This window comes from Carlito syrichta, unplaced genomic scaffold (assembly GCF_000164805.1).
Source record: "Carlito syrichta isolate Samal-C Ts95f unplaced genomic scaffold, Tarsius_syrichta-2.0.1 Scaffold311134, whole genome shotgun sequence".
In the NCBI taxonomy this organism is placed as follows: domain Eukaryota; kingdom Metazoa; phylum Chordata; class Mammalia; order Primates; family Tarsiidae; genus Carlito; species Carlito syrichta.
The window spans coordinates 113302-132676 of NW_007255230.1; the positions used below are offsets into that span (position 1 = coordinate 113302).

Genomic DNA, 19375 nt, shown 5'->3' on the forward strand with positions numbered 1-19375 from the left:
CCCAAGCATGGTGGTGAACTCCTGTAGTCCCAAACACTTAGAAGGCTGAGGCAGAAGGATTGTCTGAGCACAGGAGGTAAAGGCTGCAATGAGCTGTGATTGTACCACTGTACTCCAGCCTGAGAAACAAAGTAAAACCCTGACCAAAAAAAAAAAAAAAAAAAATTAGAACCAGTCATGTCTGACCTCTGGTCAAGAACTTCTTCATGGTTCCTTCATGGTTCTCCATACCACTTCAAATAAAATCTGAACTTCTTATTATGGCCTCCAAGAACCCGAGGCTCTGAGTCCTCCTGTCACTCCAGGTTCCTGCCCCTGCTCCCCTGTGTTTGGTTTCCAAGACTTTCCTCCTGATCCTCATTCACTCAGTGCTGGTTCCCCTTGAGGGCTCCTGCACATGCTGTTCCCTCAGCCTGGAACATTCTTCCTCCTGATGCCCATGTGACTCACTCCCTCACTTCATTCAAGATACTACTCAATTGTTATCGTCTGCAGGCCCCCTTCTCTAAATACACACCCCTCCCACCCTCTTTCACCCTGTCTGTCTCCTTCCTCACTCTGATTTTCTTCATAGCCCTTGGCATTATCTGATCTCTCCTCTCCCTCCTCTCTGGGACGAAGCTCCGTGAGGAGAGGACATCTCTTACTTCTGTATTTGTGGAACTTGGAGCAGGGAGTATTAGTTTAACAAGTGCCACAAAGCCTCCACCTGGGGCCTCTGGCTCCTGACCCCTCGCCGTCTTTCTCTCCCAGGGCCCTTTCGTCCACATTGCCAGCATCTGTGCTGCCGTCCTCAGCAAATTCATGTCCATGTTCTGTGGGGTGTATGAGGTAAGGTTGAGAAATGAGGCGGGGCCACTTGGGAGAAGGAATCAGCTGTGTGTCAGGGTGTCCGGAGGGCTGCCTCTGCTCTGGGCTGGCCATGGTGCTGAAGGGGCATCGCACTAATCCATGCTCCCTTCTCCAGCCACAAAGTGCCTCTGTTTAGCCTGTGCCTGGCCTCCTAATGCCCACCCCTTCTTGATCTTTGTCCCGACATGGTGGCCTGGCCTATGGTCTGTTCCCATGCTACCTCTGCTAGTCCACGGCGTCCACTCTGTGTCGATTTCCCTCCATGTTTCCGTCCTGTGCTGCCCCTGCCAATTTGTAGCTCCGGATCCTCCACCCCATCTTCCTTATGTGCTGCCCACCTGCCCCAGCTCTCCGCCCTCCTTGTCCCGCGTGCTTCTCTGTTGCAGACCGTGCCTGGGCAGCTTGATCTCCTGGTGTCGGCCTGCGCAGTGGGCGTGGGATGCTGCTTTGCAGCCCCTGTTGGAGGCAAGTTTCACTTCCTCCCTACCCCAGTTGCCTGAGCAAGATATGGAAAGGGGATTTGGGAGGCTGCCACAAGCTTTGGGGTGGGCATCCAGGAAGTGACCATGGATCACAGCCTGTGGGCTCCAGACACTTGTATTGTTCCACCGAAGGGCTTTGTGTTCTTTTGAGATTGGTTGTTGCTTCATGTAGGCTTTATTGGTCCTGCCTTCTGAAGTCCTTGCAGTCTCTTTTGCTACTGCCACTTCTTACCAAGAATGTCCCCATCTGCAGCCCTTCTCTGGTCCTCATTTGTCAATTTCCCTGCCTGACATATTTTTGCCTGACTCTTACTTCATTTTCTACTTTTGACCTTGTGCTATGAGGTCACTTCCTGTTTGCCAAACTCACTGAATTTCTCTTGGCCTGGGAATCACAGGGGGTAATAGGACCACAATGCCTCCCTGTGGCTTAGGCCTCTCACCCTGCTTTACTCCCTATCCCTGCTTGTTCTCCTGCCCTCTATCTGCCCCCCTTCCCTCTCCTCCACCTGTCTCTCTGTCTGTCTCTCCCCCAGTAGCAGCCATACTATTACACTGATATCCTGACGGTGGGCTGTGCTGTAGGAGTTGGCTGTTGTTTTGGAACACCACTTGGAGGCAAGTGATTGACCCCTTTCCATATCAGTCCCCTTTCCTGGCCTGGCTTCCAAAGCAGTTTTAGTCGGCATCCACAAGTGCTGGCATTACCAGGTTACTTATTATAACAAGAATGGCTAACTTCTAGTCGAGCACTTGTGATGTACCTGGCGATGATCGAAGAACGTTACATTCATTCCTGCAAAAGCTGTCTAAGACAGATATTAGAGAGGAGGGAGAGGAAATAACTGAATTACAGAGAAGGTGAGTGACTTGAGCAAGGTTATTCTGTTAGTAGTTGCAGAGCCAGGAATGAAAACCAAGCCAGCCTTGTGGTTCCCCTATTTATATTAAAAGCTATTTGTATTGTTGGTTATTTTTTGCTCTGCACTGATTATATCTCATAATGGCCGTTGCTATGAACTTCCTTCTTCAAGGGAAGATCTATATTTTGTAGTTTTTATTAAGAACCTGAGAGTTTAGGTGGGCCTTATTTAGATTAATGGTAAGCTTTAAATGAGAAGTTATTAGCTGGGCATGGTGTCGTGTGCTTATAGTCCCAGCTACTCAAGAAGCTGAGGTGGAAGAATCACCTGAGCCTAGGAGGTCGAGGCTGTTGTGAGCCATGATCATTCCATTGCACTCCATGCTTGAAGTTTTAAAGAATAATTGCTCCTTGGTAGCAATTTAAAGTTCAGTTTAGCTCTTTCTATACATATAAGGCAAACAGTAATCTTCCAGACTGTTTTCCTTATTGTGGATAACTAACAAATGAACATGGGCAGAGAAAATAGTTGTATCATCAAAATCAATTGTAGCCAGATTAACAGGATCGGGATTATATGGATCATGCATTGGACACATTGGTGACAAAAAGGATGCCAAGTTGACAACCGAAGAAACAAAATTGCAGGAATGGCATATGCTTCTTAAATGGCCTGCTGTTGGAAATTATGAAAATGAAATTAGTCTTTTTATAGAGTCTTGCAGGTAGCTAAAATGACTTGGCTCAGAAATGATATATGGTTAAGAGTTTAAAGTCAATGAAAACGCACCATGCTAACTTCTGCTAACACCATGCCGAAGCATGCTGGCATTCTGTTTGCACGTCTGTCGTCAGCTCGAGTCATTCGAGTCATTAGTCCCTATCAGAGAAGGATAGTGTGTTTGAATTTCAACACGTGTTAAACATTCACACTTATGTTTATACCCAGCTTTGCCTTTATTTACTCTTTAGACTTCCACATCCACAAAGTCTAAAGAATATTTTTAAACAGAAAGAATTTTGTCTTGTTTTGTTTTTAATCAGTCAGATTATTTTAAAGTGAAAAAATTTGCATTTTTTGGTTATAAAACTGGATTTTCTGAGATGAATCAGTAAGGTTCTTCTTGGTCCTGTGTCACGAATGGAAAAGGTAGAAGCCATAGGAAAGTTACAGAAAAAAAACAACATTGCTCTTGACACAGAAATTGTTAAGCACTTTAAAGTTAATGTGCCATGTTTGGGTCATTGGTGTTAAGTAGTAAATGATAAATGTGTATGCAGGTGGCATTACTTGATTAATTTGTTATGAATATTGAATAATTCTGAAAGAAGAAAATAGTATTAAAATAACTTATTCACTACATAGTCACCTCTTAATGAGAGAAATAGAATTCAATATTCTACTAAAACAACAAGCACTTTGCTTTTGTTATGGGCCAGGTCCTGTGCTGGCTTTTGCATGCTTAGGGTGCTCGTGGTTACAGGGTAGACAGGCAGGCAAACAGATCATCCCAGCCCACTCGAAGAGTGTCTCAGTAGCAACCTGAGCAAAGTGCAGTGGGAAACTTCTGCTAAGGGAAACAGGGTAGGGAACCATGAAGCTTCACAAAAGAGGTAGTATTTGATATGAGGCTTAAGTGATAAGTAGGAACTTGCAAGGAAGACAGCGAGGTTGGGGTGTTCTGGACAGAAGAAGCATCATTGCAAAGTCAAGATCTGGGAATTTTACTTACGGTAGGTGAGTACCACTAGGGACGTGGAGGAAGGAATAACAGGAAATTAAACTGGACAGGTAAATGGGGCTTAATTATGAAGGCCTCACAGGCCAGGCATGAGAATGTAGATTTCATTCTCTAGGCTAGGATTTGCCCAAGTGTAATGTGTAAAAATGGTTCTAAGGTAAAATCAATTAGAACATGTTTGGTTAAGAAAACTACCTGTTTTTGTAATAGACAAAGTTATCTGATAAGCTGAAAAGTTATCAGAAGTTTGATGTGCTGGCATGCAGTGTGAATATCCAAAATGTGTCTCTCATGGAGCATATCCCACAGAACCCTTTTTGCAGGGACTACCTCATGGGATTTGTTGTATCTCACAAAACTGATTTCAGGAAATACTGTCAAGGGTGAAGTAAAGCCATGACAGAATTTTGAACAAGGAAGTGACATGTTCAGCTTTGAATGTTCACCCAATCCCTTTGGCAGATATGCACAGGATAGAATTGGCCTGGGATTAGCAGGATTAATCTAAGATTAACAAGAAGACGATTGTCATAACTCTGATGCTAGGTGATAAGAGACTGACTGGGCAGAGACAGAAGAGATAGAGAAGAGAATGATATATGTGAACAATAAAAAGTAAAATTGATGCAGTCTGTTGGTTAATTTTATGTGATACTGTGAGGAATAAGAGAGAAAGAAGAATCTAGGCTAACATGCAGGCGTCCTACGTGGCAATTGGGTGTGTAGCGTGTCAGTAACCAAGACTGGAAATGTGGGAAGTGAAACAGGTCTTGGGGGAGTTGATAGATTTCGCTTGGAGCATATTGAGTTTTAAGTTCCTGTGGCCTATTCAGGTGATATCAAGTGGGCAGTCTGAATTTCAGGAAGTGGAGTGGAAAGCATAGCTTTGCTAATGGGTAGCATTAGGTGCAATTGATGCCAGGAGTATACATGAAACTGAGAGAGAAAGTGTGCCTGTGAGTAGCAAAAATAGGAGACCAAGAACAAAGCCCTGGGTCGGGCAGAGGCACAGGCGTGGCAGAGAAGAGAGAGATGGAATCCAGAGTGAGAGAAGAGAGCAATGTTCCAAAACTTAAGGAATGAGAGAGTTTCCAAACGCTGTTTGTGTTTTTAATGCTTTGTTTCCTTCTAGCAGCACATTTTATGTTTGGCTCAGGCTAATATTAAAATTAGCTCTCATTCTGGAGCATACAGTGACAGACTGCTAGGGAAAGTGTCCCAGAACCACAGTGTGGGAAAGAAATCATTGTAAAATATTCATAAATCGGATAGTTTACACCCAGGCAAATCAAACCTGGTAATACTTTTGTCACTGGTGAAGAAAAGAAGAGAAACTCACTCCACCTGATTCCTGCTGTGTCAAATCCTTCTTTTAGGTCCCAAGGGCAGAGCTGCCTTACCTGGTGTAAGGGGAAGAGCAGGGCAGAAGGGCTCTGTCTGCCCCAGATTGCCCATTGCCATGCTCCACTTTCTGAAATTCCATCCATTCTCTTCTCTCTTCTCTTTCTTCCTCTTATCTTTTCCTCTTCTCTCCTGCTCACCCCTAGAATAGGCAGTAAACCCTGAGTATGTTCCAGGCACTGTTGCAAGGTTCTGGTTTCCAAGGAATTTTTAGCCCTAGGGGGAACTCAGACATGTAAACAAATAACTGGATCAGAAAGTGCTAAGTGCTCTAGTAGCCCCAAATTCTGAGAGCACAGCATGAAGGTTTCTACCTGAAGAGGAGGATAGGAGATGACTTCTCAGACAAGGTGACTTGGAACTGACCACAGACGTCCTCTGCCAAAATATAGCAGCTGCTCCATGAGGGCGTAACCGTTGGGCCACCATCCACTTGGCTCGAATGACTCGCTGTAATTGACAGCCACCTATACAAGCGAAGGTAGAGGTCCTGAGAGATTCAAGAGATATCGGCTCTTGAATAGGGAAGAGGGAGAAGACAATGACTAGGATGTGAGATCCTGCTTGAAGAGGAGCAGGAGAAGGAGCATAGGCAGGCAACTGTTCTCGTGGAGAGAAGAGAGACCAGCCCGTTTAGTTGTGGTTTCTTGAGGCCAGGCCGCATCTCCATTCAACGAATTACATGCTGTATTTCCCTGGTTTTCCTTACTCGTTTTTGATAAAGATGAGGCTTAGCTCGGTTTTAGGTAGTTTTGTAATCAATTTTTACTTTGCATCTAATCAAAGTCCAACCTCCTGTGCTTAATACATTTAAGGATCTTTTTTCTTTGCATCTCTTGAACGTTGCTTTTTATGCCCTCCTTTTGTTCTTCCTTTGTCCCCACCAACCCTAGTTCTTATCCTGTAGATCTCTGCCCCCTTGTTTTCTGCTCCAGCGCCGACTCTCAGAAGCAGTACTGCTTAAGACTACTGAGCTTTGTGTTTACCTCACCCGCCTTTCCTAAGCATGATTGTTTTTATTTTCTTTTAGCCTTTTGGTTTTTCCCTTTGATTTAGTTTTTTTAAATCAGATTTTTAATGTATATGTTTTAAAATACTTTGTATAATTCCTTTGCTTTCTTTTCTTGAAATATTGAATATTGTCAACTCTTACAAAACTTCCTCCTATTTCTCTTATTCATTCCTTATAATGTTGCCCCAGGGTATACGGAGTGTATACCCCGGGGGTATACACTCTAGAAAGGGATATTAAGAGATATTAAGGGGAGTTTCTATAAACCCTGATCTCTGCTTGGCAATTCTGCTGAGCACCCACTCTGTCGGGAAGCTTTCTCTTTTTAAACTTTTCTGCAATTTCCTTTTCATTACTTTTAAGTCTCTGAATATCAGACAGTTGTGAACCCTATTCAACCCTACATTCTGAAGGATGGAGAGGGCACAGTGACTTGATACTCATGTTTGTGGGGCTGAGGGCCCATTTAATTTTCCATCTTCTCTGTGTCTTCTTGAACCATATCCCTGGCTCGCAAAAGTAAAAATAAATTCGAGCGGGTGTGTGGTTTCTCGTATGGCACTTCAAGAAATTGCTTGCCACTACTGTGTCTGCCCAGATTCAGATTTCAGTAGAAGCTCCTCAGAACCAGGCGTGGGGAATGTGGGAGAGTGCCCTCACTTTTGTGTGCACCTGATTCCATTTCCCTGGCCCCACAGGAGTGCTATTTAGCATCGAGGTCACCTCTACGTACTTCGCCGTTCGAAACTACTGGAGAGGATTCTTTGCAGCCACATTCAGTGCCTTTGTGTTCCGCGTGCTGGCAGTGTGGAACAAGGATGCTGGTAATAGGGGGCTGGGGTGGAGGTCATGTGAAAGAGAGATGCTAGTAACAGGGCGTAGAGGGAAGGTCTGTGGGCCAATTCAGAAAAGGCATTATCTGGGGAATGGGACTTAGGCCGGAGGGTGTAGGATAAGGATATAGTCATGGAATAGGGGAGTACAACCATGGGAGAATGTGCATAGTAAAAAGGAAATTAAATAGAAGAGGAGAAATTGGACTTGGAGAAAGGAAATAATTCGTTCTTAAAACAGATGACCTCTGTCTCCCTGTGCTTCTGTGAGGCTCCCACAGTAATCCTTGCCTTTCCATCCCATAGTCACCATCACTGCTCTGTTCAGAACCAATTTCCGAATGGATTTCCCCTTTGACCTGCAGGAACTCCCAGCCTTTGCAGTCATCGGGTCAGTGGGGTTACCTGCTCCGGGTGTGGCGAACAGGGAGTGGGGTGAGATTATGGATTGGAAGGGACCCAAGCTGGAAAGAAGGTGGGGTGGGTGTGGGTAGGGCAAATTACTGGGGGGAGGTGGGTAAAAAGGAAAGGCGGAAGCCCGGTGATTTGTTTCCATGCAGTGACTCTATCCAAGGGATGAGAGTTTTATGTCTGTAAGTTCCAACTCTATATTACACCCTCAGGATTTGCTGTGGGTTCCTGGGAGCTGTGTTTGTGTATCTGCATCGCCAAGTCATGCTTGGAGTCCGAAAGCACAAGGCCCTCAGCCAGTTTCTTGCTAAGCAGTGAGTCACTGCCCTTCTTTTGCCCTACCCATTTACTCTCTGGTTGTGCCAAGAGTTCCTCTCTTTTTTAAACCTTTGTGAAAGGCATTGAATGCCTCTAGGTGGCCTTTATTAGAATATTAGGAAACTCTGATATTGCAGATAGGGACTGAGTTATGTGGTCTCCCCTTTTAAGATTCTTTCTTTCAAAAAAAAAACCAAAAACAACCAGGAAGCTGGCTCGGTGGCTCAGCCTGTAATCCTGCACCTTGGGAAGCTGAGGTGAGTGGATTGCCTGAGCCTGCGGGTTCAAGACCTGCCCGGGCAACTTGGTGAGACCTCTTCTCTACAATAAATAAAAAATTAGCCAGGTGTGGTAGCATGTACCTGTGGTTCCAGCTACTTGGAAGGCTGAGGCGGAAGGATCGCTGGAGCCCCAGCAGGTCGAGGCTGTGGTGGCCGGGAGCGGCCACTGCACTCCAGTCTGGGCGACAGACAGAGTGAGACTCCAACTCAAAAAAAAAAAAAAAAAAAATTCTTTCTTTGCGAAAAGAGTGATATCTGTTTAAAGAATTGAGACGAGGCCGGGTGTGGTAGCTCAAGTCTGTAATCCCAGCACTTTGGGAGGCAGAGGTGAGAGAATTGCCTGAGCCCGGGGGTTTGAGAACAGCTTGGGCAACTTGGCGAGACCTTGTCTCTACAATAAATCAAAAAATTAGCCAGGCGTAGTGGTGGACACTTGTGGTTTCAGCTGCTTGAAAGACTGAGATGGAAGGATCACCTGAGCCCAGCAGTTTGAGGCAGCAGTGGCCGTAAGCATGCTACTGCACTCTGGCCTGGACGACAGAGTGAGACTCCAACTCAAAAAAAAAAAAAAAGAACTGATACTATCAGGGACCACCGCCATAGTTCAGTGTGGTATTCACTATGGGCTGGCTAAATTAGGGGGAGGGTTAACTCTGTTTCTTTTTCAGCCGCCTGCTGTATCCTGGAATTGTTACCTTTGTCATCGCCTCACTCACCTTTCCACCAGGAATGGGTCAATTCATGGCTGGAGAGGTCAGCTCTAGGGGAGTCTGAGGGTGGGGGTCAGGTTACTGAGAACATGACTAGGTTACTAAGCCAGGATCTGGGCCACATAGAAAAGAGGAAACAGCTCCTAAGTCCACCGGGCTTCAGAGCACAAGTAGTTTTGCCCAAGGTAGAATCTCTAGGTTCTTCCCCCCAAAAAGGGCAAAAGGGACCCTTGAATAATGAGACTGGGGAACCAGTTCTCTAAACAAAGGGAGCAGAGTACATCCGTGGAGAACCTGCTCCTTCTGCTTCTTTCTCTCCCAGCTGATGCCCCGTGAGGCCATCAGTACTCTGTTTGACAACAATACATGGGTGAAACATACAGGGGACCCTGAGAGTCTGGGCCGGTCAGCTGTGTGGATTCACCCCCGGGTCAACGTTGTCATCATCATCCTTCTCTTCTTTATCATGAAGGTACTGCTCCCCATACTACTGATGCCCCTAATCCTCTATTTACTTTCATTCTGGGAACCCAGGGTTCAGCATTGGGCAGGAAGGGGTAGAGCTTCATTTGGCCTTTGTCCAACCCACAAAGAAATCATTTGGAAACCATAATGTAACTTGCTCATCTGTAGAAGTGAACCAAGATCTGGGTTAATTGCTTTGTTTATGTCAACTTAGTGGTGTTTGGTATAGTTATTTAACCCTTCTAATTATTTAACCCTATTACTTGTTAAATTATTAAGCCATCACAATTACCAAGCAAAAAGGAACAAGATAGAGTTTAGCCTCATGGATAACTGTGCAAAAACCTTGAATTAATTAACCAAGTCCCTCCTGCATATTAAATAATTAGGTGCTTCATTCTGCATGTATCTGTCAATTCATTGTTTTAGGTGATTTGCACTTCCATTTTTTCCTAGTCTTGTGAATAATCTCTTTTCTAGAGTTTCAAAAGGGATAAAACATTTAAATCTGTTTTATTAGTGACTATAAATAGTTTTTATAAATGTTATTATTCTCTATTTAGGTAGTGAGACAGTGAGAATTTTTGCCATTCTCGTACCATTCTCTTCTAGTTTCAATTAGGAAACAAAAGCTGATCTCTTTTACATTAGCTCTTTCTCATATCACCCCATGAAGGGTCACGTATTTATAGACTTCTCAATTGCTGCCTTACACAAAGATATTTTTATTTCCTCCCCAGTTGTGACATCTATTACAATTGCTAATGATCTCTTTTTGTCCTTTTTTTTGATGATTGCCTTTTTACTAATAGTAAAAATAATCCAACATTTTCTTCTGTATATTAGGGTTCTCATTTATAAGTCTGTCCATATAACTTTCAAGCTTTTGAATATTAACTTTGCTATTAACTTATTTATTATACATTTTATGAATCTACATTTTCTCAGGATATGAATCACTAAATTATATTTACATTTTGATAGTTACCCTGGGTTTATTTATTCATTTATTCAATAAATGTTGTTAAGCAGTTACTATGTGCCACATACATAATACTTGATCATTGATCTTTGGCTAATCTTACTTTTGCAATTGAAAAAAAATTTTCAATCTTCTGGGTTTTTTTTTCTGTTCATTGAATGTACTTGCTAATGATCATGATTAGAGATACAAGATTCTTGATACACCAGATTTCAACTCTAACTTATACTCTCAGGGTTTGCTACGGGCTCATGGAAGCTGTATTTGTGAAAGCTTTTCCATGTCCCACTCTAAATGGGTTGCTTGGGTCTATACATTCCTATTTTGCATACCCACTTTATTACTTCAATCCTTTTTAAGATGTCTTCCTTCAAAAGACTTAACATTTTTATCATGTCTTATTAGGGATTTGATTTTTGGATTTTTATTATAGAGTCCATCTTCTCTAATTTATAAATCCCAACTTCCCATAATTAGATGTAGAATATACAAACCATCTATATTAACCAAGTTCAAGTTTTGATGGATCTCAGAATTTATTGTCCAATAATGATAACTATGTTTTTCTGATATTCTTCAAGACCGAGCTTTATGGTAACTTTGGAATTACATATACTTTTAAAATGTTAAGATTTTCGAAAACTTTTGTAGAAACAAAATATTGTATAATTTTCAGTATTTCCCTTGTACCTCATCCCACCTCTCCAGATTTCCAAGTATACACCTGGATTCCACTTTACAAATTCAAGCTTATTTTGAGAAATCGACTTATTTTTAGATTTCCAAGTATACACTTGGATTCCACTTTACAAATTCAAGCTTATTTTGAGAAATCTACTCCTATAAAGGAGTCACTATTATTAATTTCCCACTGGATATGTCCTTGGTAATATTTACATCATAAGTATATCAGAAAAAACCCCCACACATTTCCTGGGTTATATTTCAAGCCCAACAGTTTATAGCAGCCCTATAATACCCTATGATATTTATAAAGTTAAACCATTCCCTGCTACAAATCCATCATATTTCCTAATCGCTGCTTCCCAGCATTTCAACTTCTAATCATTGAACACCTAACCATATCCTTATTTTTGTCATAGTGTAGGAAATAGGATGCATACCCAAATTGAAATACAAAAGTGACTAAGACTATTTTTCCACAGTCTAATTTGAAATTTAGTTATGGGGTCTTCTGGCAGTATCAGCACAGGCAAGAAATGTTCTCAGTTGAGCTCGTTTATATTATTTATGAGGGAAACTCGTCTTCCTCAATCTCAAGACATGGAAAGTATTATAACTCAAGAGCTTTTACAATGAGTATGAATATAATTTCAATTTCTCAGGTCCTTTTTAATAAGTCTAACATTGATAACTAGCAGCATTAAATTCTCAGCACAGCCTAAGGCTCTGTAGAATTTTTTTTGCCTGATCTTCATGTCACTGCTTCCTGTAAAGGAATAAGTGGAATCTATGACAATGGGACTAAATATAGTGGAATCTGTAATAATAGGTCCTTAGTTTCCCAGTTCTCTAGAATTGAGTGTTTAAACTCCTGGAAATTATTTGTGTTCCACATCATTTCCAGATCTTTTATTTTGTGTTTGCGTATCTCCAGTGTCATACTTTGTGCTATAGAAGTTGATAACGCTAATGCCTTCTGATCCTGACACTATTCTTACACATGTCTTAGGGGATATCTAAAGTTTAACCTCTGAAATCAGATCCATCGGTCACCTATTGTCTGAATTACCAGAGATTTCAGATTAACCTGAGCCAACAAAACGCCTTATGGCTCTATGTCCTTGATGGTACAGGATAGTTGAAGGGGTCTCAATTGTTAAATGTCAGCATCACTCAAGAAGCTTAAACTACATGTGCCTAGAGCCCTGTCTAGAGGGACTGATCTTGTAGCTTCCAGTGGGGTCTGGTCATCTGTATTTTAAATAAGTTTTCCTGGGTGAGCATTACCGTTAGGTGTTTTAGCAAATACTAGTTCTGAGAAGCTTTTTCTGATTTGTGTGAATACTATTTGATCAGTCTATCTTGATTCTTTCCTTCTTTCCTATATGCCTACTTCCTTGTCTATATCCTACCTACCTTTATTGAGTACTATGCTAGAGGAGAGAGAAGACAGAGACAACAAGATACACTCTCTCTCCTCAGGGAATCCTCCACCTATATTTTCTTCATTTTTCACATTTACCTTTGCAGTTCACTGCTTTAAGTAATTATATTCTGACATGAAGGAGTATATATGTTTTGCCTCATCTCAGAGCTTCTGGGATGCAGCTTTCTCAGAGTCTTTGTAACTATCCCGAGGTCAGCCCTGGCTGAGGGGAATTCTTTCTAAGGTTCAGAAAATTAAGAAATGTATTTCTCATTAGTTTAAAGTGCAGTTTTCAAATTGTGAATACCTTAATCCTGGCAGTTTGTTCTGACCCTTAGCTGCTGCCACCTTGCACCTAATTATTTTGAAGTACTTTTCTAAAATTGGCTTACTTATTTTTGAAAGTGAGACACAAACCTGTTGCTTAGTTTATATATTGCATCTCAAACTTATATTTCTTTTACGGATTTTTAGAATGGAAAAAACACTTTTTCCATTTTATTTCTCTCTCTCTCTCTTTTTTTTTTTTACACTCTTTCCCTCAGAATGTACATCTTGTTTTTGCCTAAATTGACCCAATTTTTATTGGAATTCTGCCTTTCAAAGTTGGCCTTGGAAATCTTTGCTATGATATTGGCTGACTTATCAATTTTGCCCTTCCAGTAGAGACAGGACTGATCTAATTTTTGATCCTTATGTAAGGTGATTTGATGTCAGACCAAATGGTTCAGTAAGGGCAGTCTTCCTTCCAGATTCCCCTGTGTGGTTCATCATATAAGTGGTTCTGTAAATGATCTTACTGAAGCTAAACTAATCACACAATAAGACTAAAATTTTAAGGTGTCTGCCAACTAGAATCAGAGTTCCTTTTTGGAAACATAACCTGACTAGGAAACAATATCGTCCAGCTTCAGAAGTTTCAGGCTACTTAGCTGTGGTGAACTTTCTGGATTAAATGGGTACAGTGGACTAGAAACAGTGAAGGAGAGTACACTTAGATTGCCAAAGGGCAAATTTAGTCACTCAAGGTAGGAGAGGTTTGGATTATCCAGATGGAGGAACTTTCTTTTTTTTTTTTTTGGTTTTCTTTTTTTTGAGTTGGAGTCTCACTCTGTCACCCAGACTGGAGTGCAGTGGCCGCTCCGGGCCACCGCAGCCTCGACTTGCTGGACTCCGGCGACCCTTCCGCCTCAGCCTTCCGAGTAGCTGGAATTACAGGCGCACGCTACCACGCCCAGCTAATTTTGATTTATTGTAGAAATGAGGTCTCGCCAAGTTGCCCAGGTGGGTCTCGAACCCACTGGCTCAGGCAATCCACTCACCTCAGCCTCCCAAAGGCGCGGGATTACAGGCTGACCCACCGAGCCCAGCTGAGGAACTTTCTTAATAGGGTTGTCTTTGGTGATCTCTTAGACTGAGAGAGTTATGGTTTGGGGTTCTGGAGGAAGGTTGATAGATAAGGTGGTTTCCAGAAGGATTAGCTATCTCAGGATCCTGCAGGAAGGAGAACAGTGGAAAGGGAGTTGGGTGTGTGTGTTTATGTTGGCAGAGTTGAGACGATATTCTGATGCTTCTTTTTTATCCCAGTTCTGGATGTCCATCGTGGCTACCACAATGCCCATACCCTGTGGAGGCTTCATGCCTGTGTTTGTGCTAGGTAAGTTCTAATGGGATCTCACTGACAGCTAAAGTCTAAGGTACAGGAAAAATAAAGAAAGACCTGGGTACTGGGGGTTTGCATTTGGTCTTTGCGCTCAAGAAGACATTGGCTTTGAAAACATAGGGGATGAAGAACTTGGATCTTCTGACATCTTCCCTCCTTTTATCTTCCTTCTAGGAGCTGCATTTGGAAGGCTGGTAGGAGAGATCATGGCCATGCTATTCCCTGATGGTATCTTATTTGATGATATCATCTACAAGATCCTACCTGGGGGCTATGCAGTAATTGGTGAGACACATTCCCACCCCCTGTAATCAAACATTGAGTGCCCCAAATCTCTACACTCAAACTCTCCCACAGCATCTTCATTCCAGGCTACTCAGTATAGTTTTAATTGAATACTATTTAGTTCAACTTTTATTCAGAAAACAAACTCCTGGCTCTGATTCTCATGAGCTCTTGTTGAATTTCTGTGAGCCTTAGTTTCCCCATGTGGAAAAGGGATTATGGAGCTTAAATCAGATCATAAAGATGAAAAGACCTGGAATTGTGTCTGGATGTTTGGTAAGGTTTTGTCATTCCTTCCTAAATATCATGGAACAAGCAATGCAGGTGAGTTGCTCAGATACTCAACCTGAGATGTGCTACTATTGATGGGGACTAAGAGCTAAGAAACATGGCTCTAGACTTACCCCAGCCACTTGTGACCTGAATGACCATGGAGCAAGTTAGATGTCTTCCTGAACCTTAATTTCTTTATTCTAAAATGACTTCCAGGATAGAGTGATGCCAAACACCAATATAATCCCAGGATTATTATTCCTCCTCCCTCCTTCTCTTCACCAAAATTTCATAACATCTAAAGCCATGCCTCTGCTAGATAGAGAAGCACTGACCAGCTTTCTAGCTCACACAGTATCCTCCTCCCCATCATAGTTATTTACAAAAGCCTCTTTCATCAATAAAAGTCATCCACTCTTATTGCCCATCTTCATGCCTCTCAGGTATCCCTTCCCATCTTCTCTGGTGCACTAGTAGACATGTCCTATGATCGTTTATGTTCTGAAGTATGTTGTACACAATATTCCCTATTGTCATTCCTCCCTGTAGTTCCCTTTTGTGACTTTTTCCTGTTACATTTTTATGCATGCCTTCTCCAACATTTTCCCCACAGGCTAGGTCTTCCATATTTAGATAACACACATATTTAATGCACAAGGGATTATTTTGGTTGGTGGGAAAACAACCAAAAATAAGCAAGACAGATTCCATCTTCAGGGAACTTACAGAATCATAACCTGTAGATCTGCAAGGGCCTTAGAAGTCATTTAATGATCCCTTGCACTTATAACTGAGAGCATGGGATTCCAGAAGAATTAATCTCTACTCATGCAGTTGAAAATAGGATAGGATCTGGCACAGTTCTCATTGCTCCAAGTGTACAGCATGATTCTTGGGTTTCACTCTATTCACTCACTAATTATTGGCATAAACACCTGAAGCCCAAGGTAAAATGTCATAACTGGGTTTTAAATGCCCAGTCAGGAATGATCTGAACTTTTAAAAGCAAGGAAGACTGGGATATCACTATCTTCATGTTATAAATGAAAGTTCTCGTGCACACAATATTTTGTGACTTAGAATTTTGTGTTATAGAATGAGATAAAAATGATGCTTTTTAAGAGTTCAGCATTCTAGCCCTTATTCTTGGCAAATCATTATCTCAGGAGTGCTGGCACTGACCAGAGGGTCGTGTCTCCCATCCCATGTCATTCCCATCCCGTCCCCATGTTCCCTCCATGCTAAGAACAGCAGCCCTAACCCACAGGTATATTCCTGTGTCATTCTAGGAGCAGCAGCACTGACTGGTGCCGTGTCCCACACAGTCTCCACAGCTGTGATTTGCTTCGAATTAACGGGTCAGATCGCTCACATCCTACCCATGATGGTGGCTGTTATCTTGGCCAACATGGTGGCTCAGAGTCTGCAGCCCTCCCTCTATGACAGCATCATCCAGGTCAAGAAGCTACCCTACTTGCCTGACCTTGGTTGGAACCAGCTCAGGTCAGGGGCACTAGCTGAAATTAGTTCAGAGCTGCTGGGGGATGGGGGTCTGAGGTTGAGACTGAGCTTAGGGTCAACATTTGGAACCACTGTTTTTAATTATTTTTATATCCCCATGTACTTAATAAATATTGTGAGTGACTGTATGACAGATCTCATGGGAGGAATGGAAGGGACAGAAGAGGCTAGATGTATGGTAGGGCTAACCCATCATGCTTTCTCCCTTTATAGCAAATTTACCATCTTTGTTGAGGACATCATGGTACGTGAGGTGAAGTTTGTTTCAGCTTCTTGCACATATGGGGAGTTGCAAACCCTGCTGCAGACCACCACAGTCAAGACTTTACCACTGGTTGATTCAAAAGGTCAGTGGGAAGGAAGAAAGTAGTCTCCTGAGCTAGTGACCTGAACAAAGGTCACATAGAGGTAAAAAAGGCCCTGTGTTGGGGGGCCTTGTCTTTAGGGGCTATCCAATCTGCTATGGAAGTACCAGCCTGTGCTCTTTAGGGAATATGATTATCCTCAAAGAAGGAAAAATAAGGCCAAAGCACATGCACAAAAGGACAGTTAAAAATCCAGTTGAAGAAATACAGTCGATTCTCATTATTCATGATCATAATGTTCTACAGAGTTGCCAGGAACTCTGAGTTACTGAATACTGAATACTGAATACTGTACTGAACAGTTGCTCCTAGGAGAAATACAGAGCTAGGTTCCTGTGAGCCTCTGTCCTTAACATTTTCACCAACTGATCGATACATGACCTTGTTTTATGTGTGTTTCTTAGTTAATAGGTATTACTGATTCATTAACATTGTACTCACAAGTAACAGCACAATAACTCAGGTCTGAACAAAGTGTACATAACAATATATTTTCTCAGTAAGGTATATCACAGCCTTCTTGTGCTTAGGAGCTCTAGACAGCACTTCAGCATTATACTTGGGAACCATTTTCAACAGCAAAATTCCTAACATGGAGCACAAAAATGCAAAAGCACAAATTACACAGACTACAAAAAGAACATGTGTTTATAGTGTGAAAACTGAAACAAGAAGACAGAGCACTGCTTTGTTCAAACTCAGCTGGGAACATGGGCATTGGGCAACTCATATTCTCTGTTGCTCTGTGCGTTACAGTGAAAACACCTCTAATATTGATTTGGAATTACACACATATTTTAATAAATTTACAAATAGAGAATCCATGAATAATGAGGATCAACTGTAAATCCCACTACTCCCTATAGGGTTCTCTTTACTGTTTAACTAGATAGGGTCTTGTTCTGTCACCCAAGCTAGAGTGCAGTGCTGTGATAATAGCTCACTGAAGCCTTGACCTCCTGGGCTCAAGCGATCCTCTTGCATCAGCCTCCCCAGTAGCTAGTATCACAGGCTTGTACTATAATGTCCAGATAATTTTTATTTTTGTAGAAATGGAGTCTTGCTATGTTGTTCAGGCTAGTCTTGAACTCCTGGCCTCAAGCAATCCTCCTACCTCAGCACCCCAAAGTGCTAGTGCTATAGGTCTGAGCCACAACACCTGACCATCTCTATTTTTTTTTTTTTTTTTTTTGAGTCAGAGTCTCACTCTGCCACCTAGGCTGGAGTGTAGTGGCACACTCATGCCCACCACAGCCTCCACCTGCTGGGCTCAGGCGATCCTTCCACCTCAGCCTTTCAAGTAACTGAAACTACAGGTATGCACTACTACGCCTGGCTTATTTTTTGATTTATTGTAGAGATGAGGTCTCATCAAGTTGCCCAGACTGGTATCGAACCCAAGAGTTCAGCAATCCTCTTGCCTTGGCCTCTCAAAGTGCTGGGATTACAGGCTTGAGCCTCTGTGCCTGGCCATCATACCTATTTTTTTTTTTTTTTTTTTGGGCTGGAGTCTCACTCTGTCACCCAGACTGGAGTGCAGTGGCCGCTCCCGGCCACCGCAGCCTCGACCTGCTGGGCTCCGGCGATCCTTCCGCCTCAGCCTTCCGAGTAGCCGGAATTACAGGCACGTACTACCACGCCCGGCTGATTTTTTGATTTATTGTAGAGATAAGGTCTCGCTGCCCAGGTGGGTCTCGAACCCGCGGGCTCAGGCAATTCACTCACCTCAGCCTCCCAGAGGCGCGGGATTACAGGCTGAGCCACTGAGCCTGGCCCCATCCCTATTTTTTAATGCCCAACTTACGAGACGAAACTGTTTCATATGGAGGGTTTTAGAAAATGGTGATTTCACGTTTCTCTGCCTTCACCATCCTTTCTGCCCACCTTTGACACTTCATCCTGCTTTGCATTATTTATTATCGTGATGTATATATTTATGGCTTGTCTTCCTCACTATATTGGGTATTCCTTACAAGTAGAGACATAAATCCTATATTCCCAGTGTGCATTGCTATAGGTATCTACTAGATGCTAAATAAATATTTACCTGGAATTTGAATCAATGTTAACAGAGAAAAATCATGTAGGCCATTTGGAACCATTAATATCGTTAGTTCTGATTTGAGATAATCAGAGTATCCAGATTTTTCAGATTAGTTCAAATATTTCTCCGAATTGCAGATACTTGTTTTTGTTTTTTTAATCAGAGTCTCACTTTGTCACCCAGGCTGGAGTGCAGTGGCATGCTCACAGCCACCACAGCCCCAACTTGCTGGGCTCAGGCGATCCTTCTGCTTCAGCCTTCCAAGTAGCTGGAACTGCAGATGTGTGCCACCACACCTAGCAAAAAAAAAAAGAAAAAAATTTATTGTGGAGACGAGGTCTTGCCATGTTGCCCAGGCTTGTCTCAAACCCATGGGCTCAGGCAATCCTCTCACTTGCACCTCCCAAACTGCTGGGATTGCAGGTGTGAGTCACCACACCCGGCAAATCGCAGATACTTTCTAAAGCAGTGGCTCTTTATTGGAGCAGGGATACAGCCAACAAGGTGCAAGGTTTTCATAATAATGACTGAGACCCAACAGTAACATTTATCTCCACAACACTGCTGCAATTTCATGACTTTAAAACTTAATGAAAATGTTAATTACGAGAATAATAGCAGAATTTCTATTATCATATAAAAGACCTACACAGGAAAGGTAGGCATTGCATTTATTAGCCTAGATGACTCAAGTTCTTTAAGCGACAACACACCAACTGCAAAGGACAGAATTTCCTTGTTTCCCTTTTTTTTTTTTTTTTTT

At 42.5% G+C, this 19375-nt stretch overlaps 1 protein-coding gene across 1 annotated transcript in view; it reads left to right on the top strand.

The window, feature by feature from the left end:
* CLCN1 (chloride voltage-gated channel 1) overlaps nucleotides 1–19375 on the top strand; it is a 34300-nt gene that overhangs the window by 5857 nt on the left and 9068 nt on the right. The window contains exons 6-16 of the mRNA XM_008068522.1: nucleotides 754–831; nucleotides 1874–1952; nucleotides 7050–7175; nucleotides 7491–7575; nucleotides 7808–7909; nucleotides 8863–8947; nucleotides 9227–9376; nucleotides 14049–14118; nucleotides 14299–14409; nucleotides 15972–16185; nucleotides 16417–16550. Of these exons, the coding sequence (XP_008066713.1) occupies nucleotides 754–831; nucleotides 1874–1952; nucleotides 7050–7175; nucleotides 7491–7575; nucleotides 7808–7909; nucleotides 8863–8947; nucleotides 9227–9376; nucleotides 14049–14118; nucleotides 14299–14409; nucleotides 15972–16185; nucleotides 16417–16550 (1234 nt within the window). The remainder of the gene's footprint in view (nucleotides 1–753; nucleotides 832–1873; nucleotides 1953–7049; nucleotides 7176–7490; nucleotides 7576–7807; nucleotides 7910–8862; nucleotides 8948–9226; nucleotides 9377–14048; nucleotides 14119–14298; nucleotides 14410–15971; nucleotides 16186–16416; nucleotides 16551–19375) is intronic.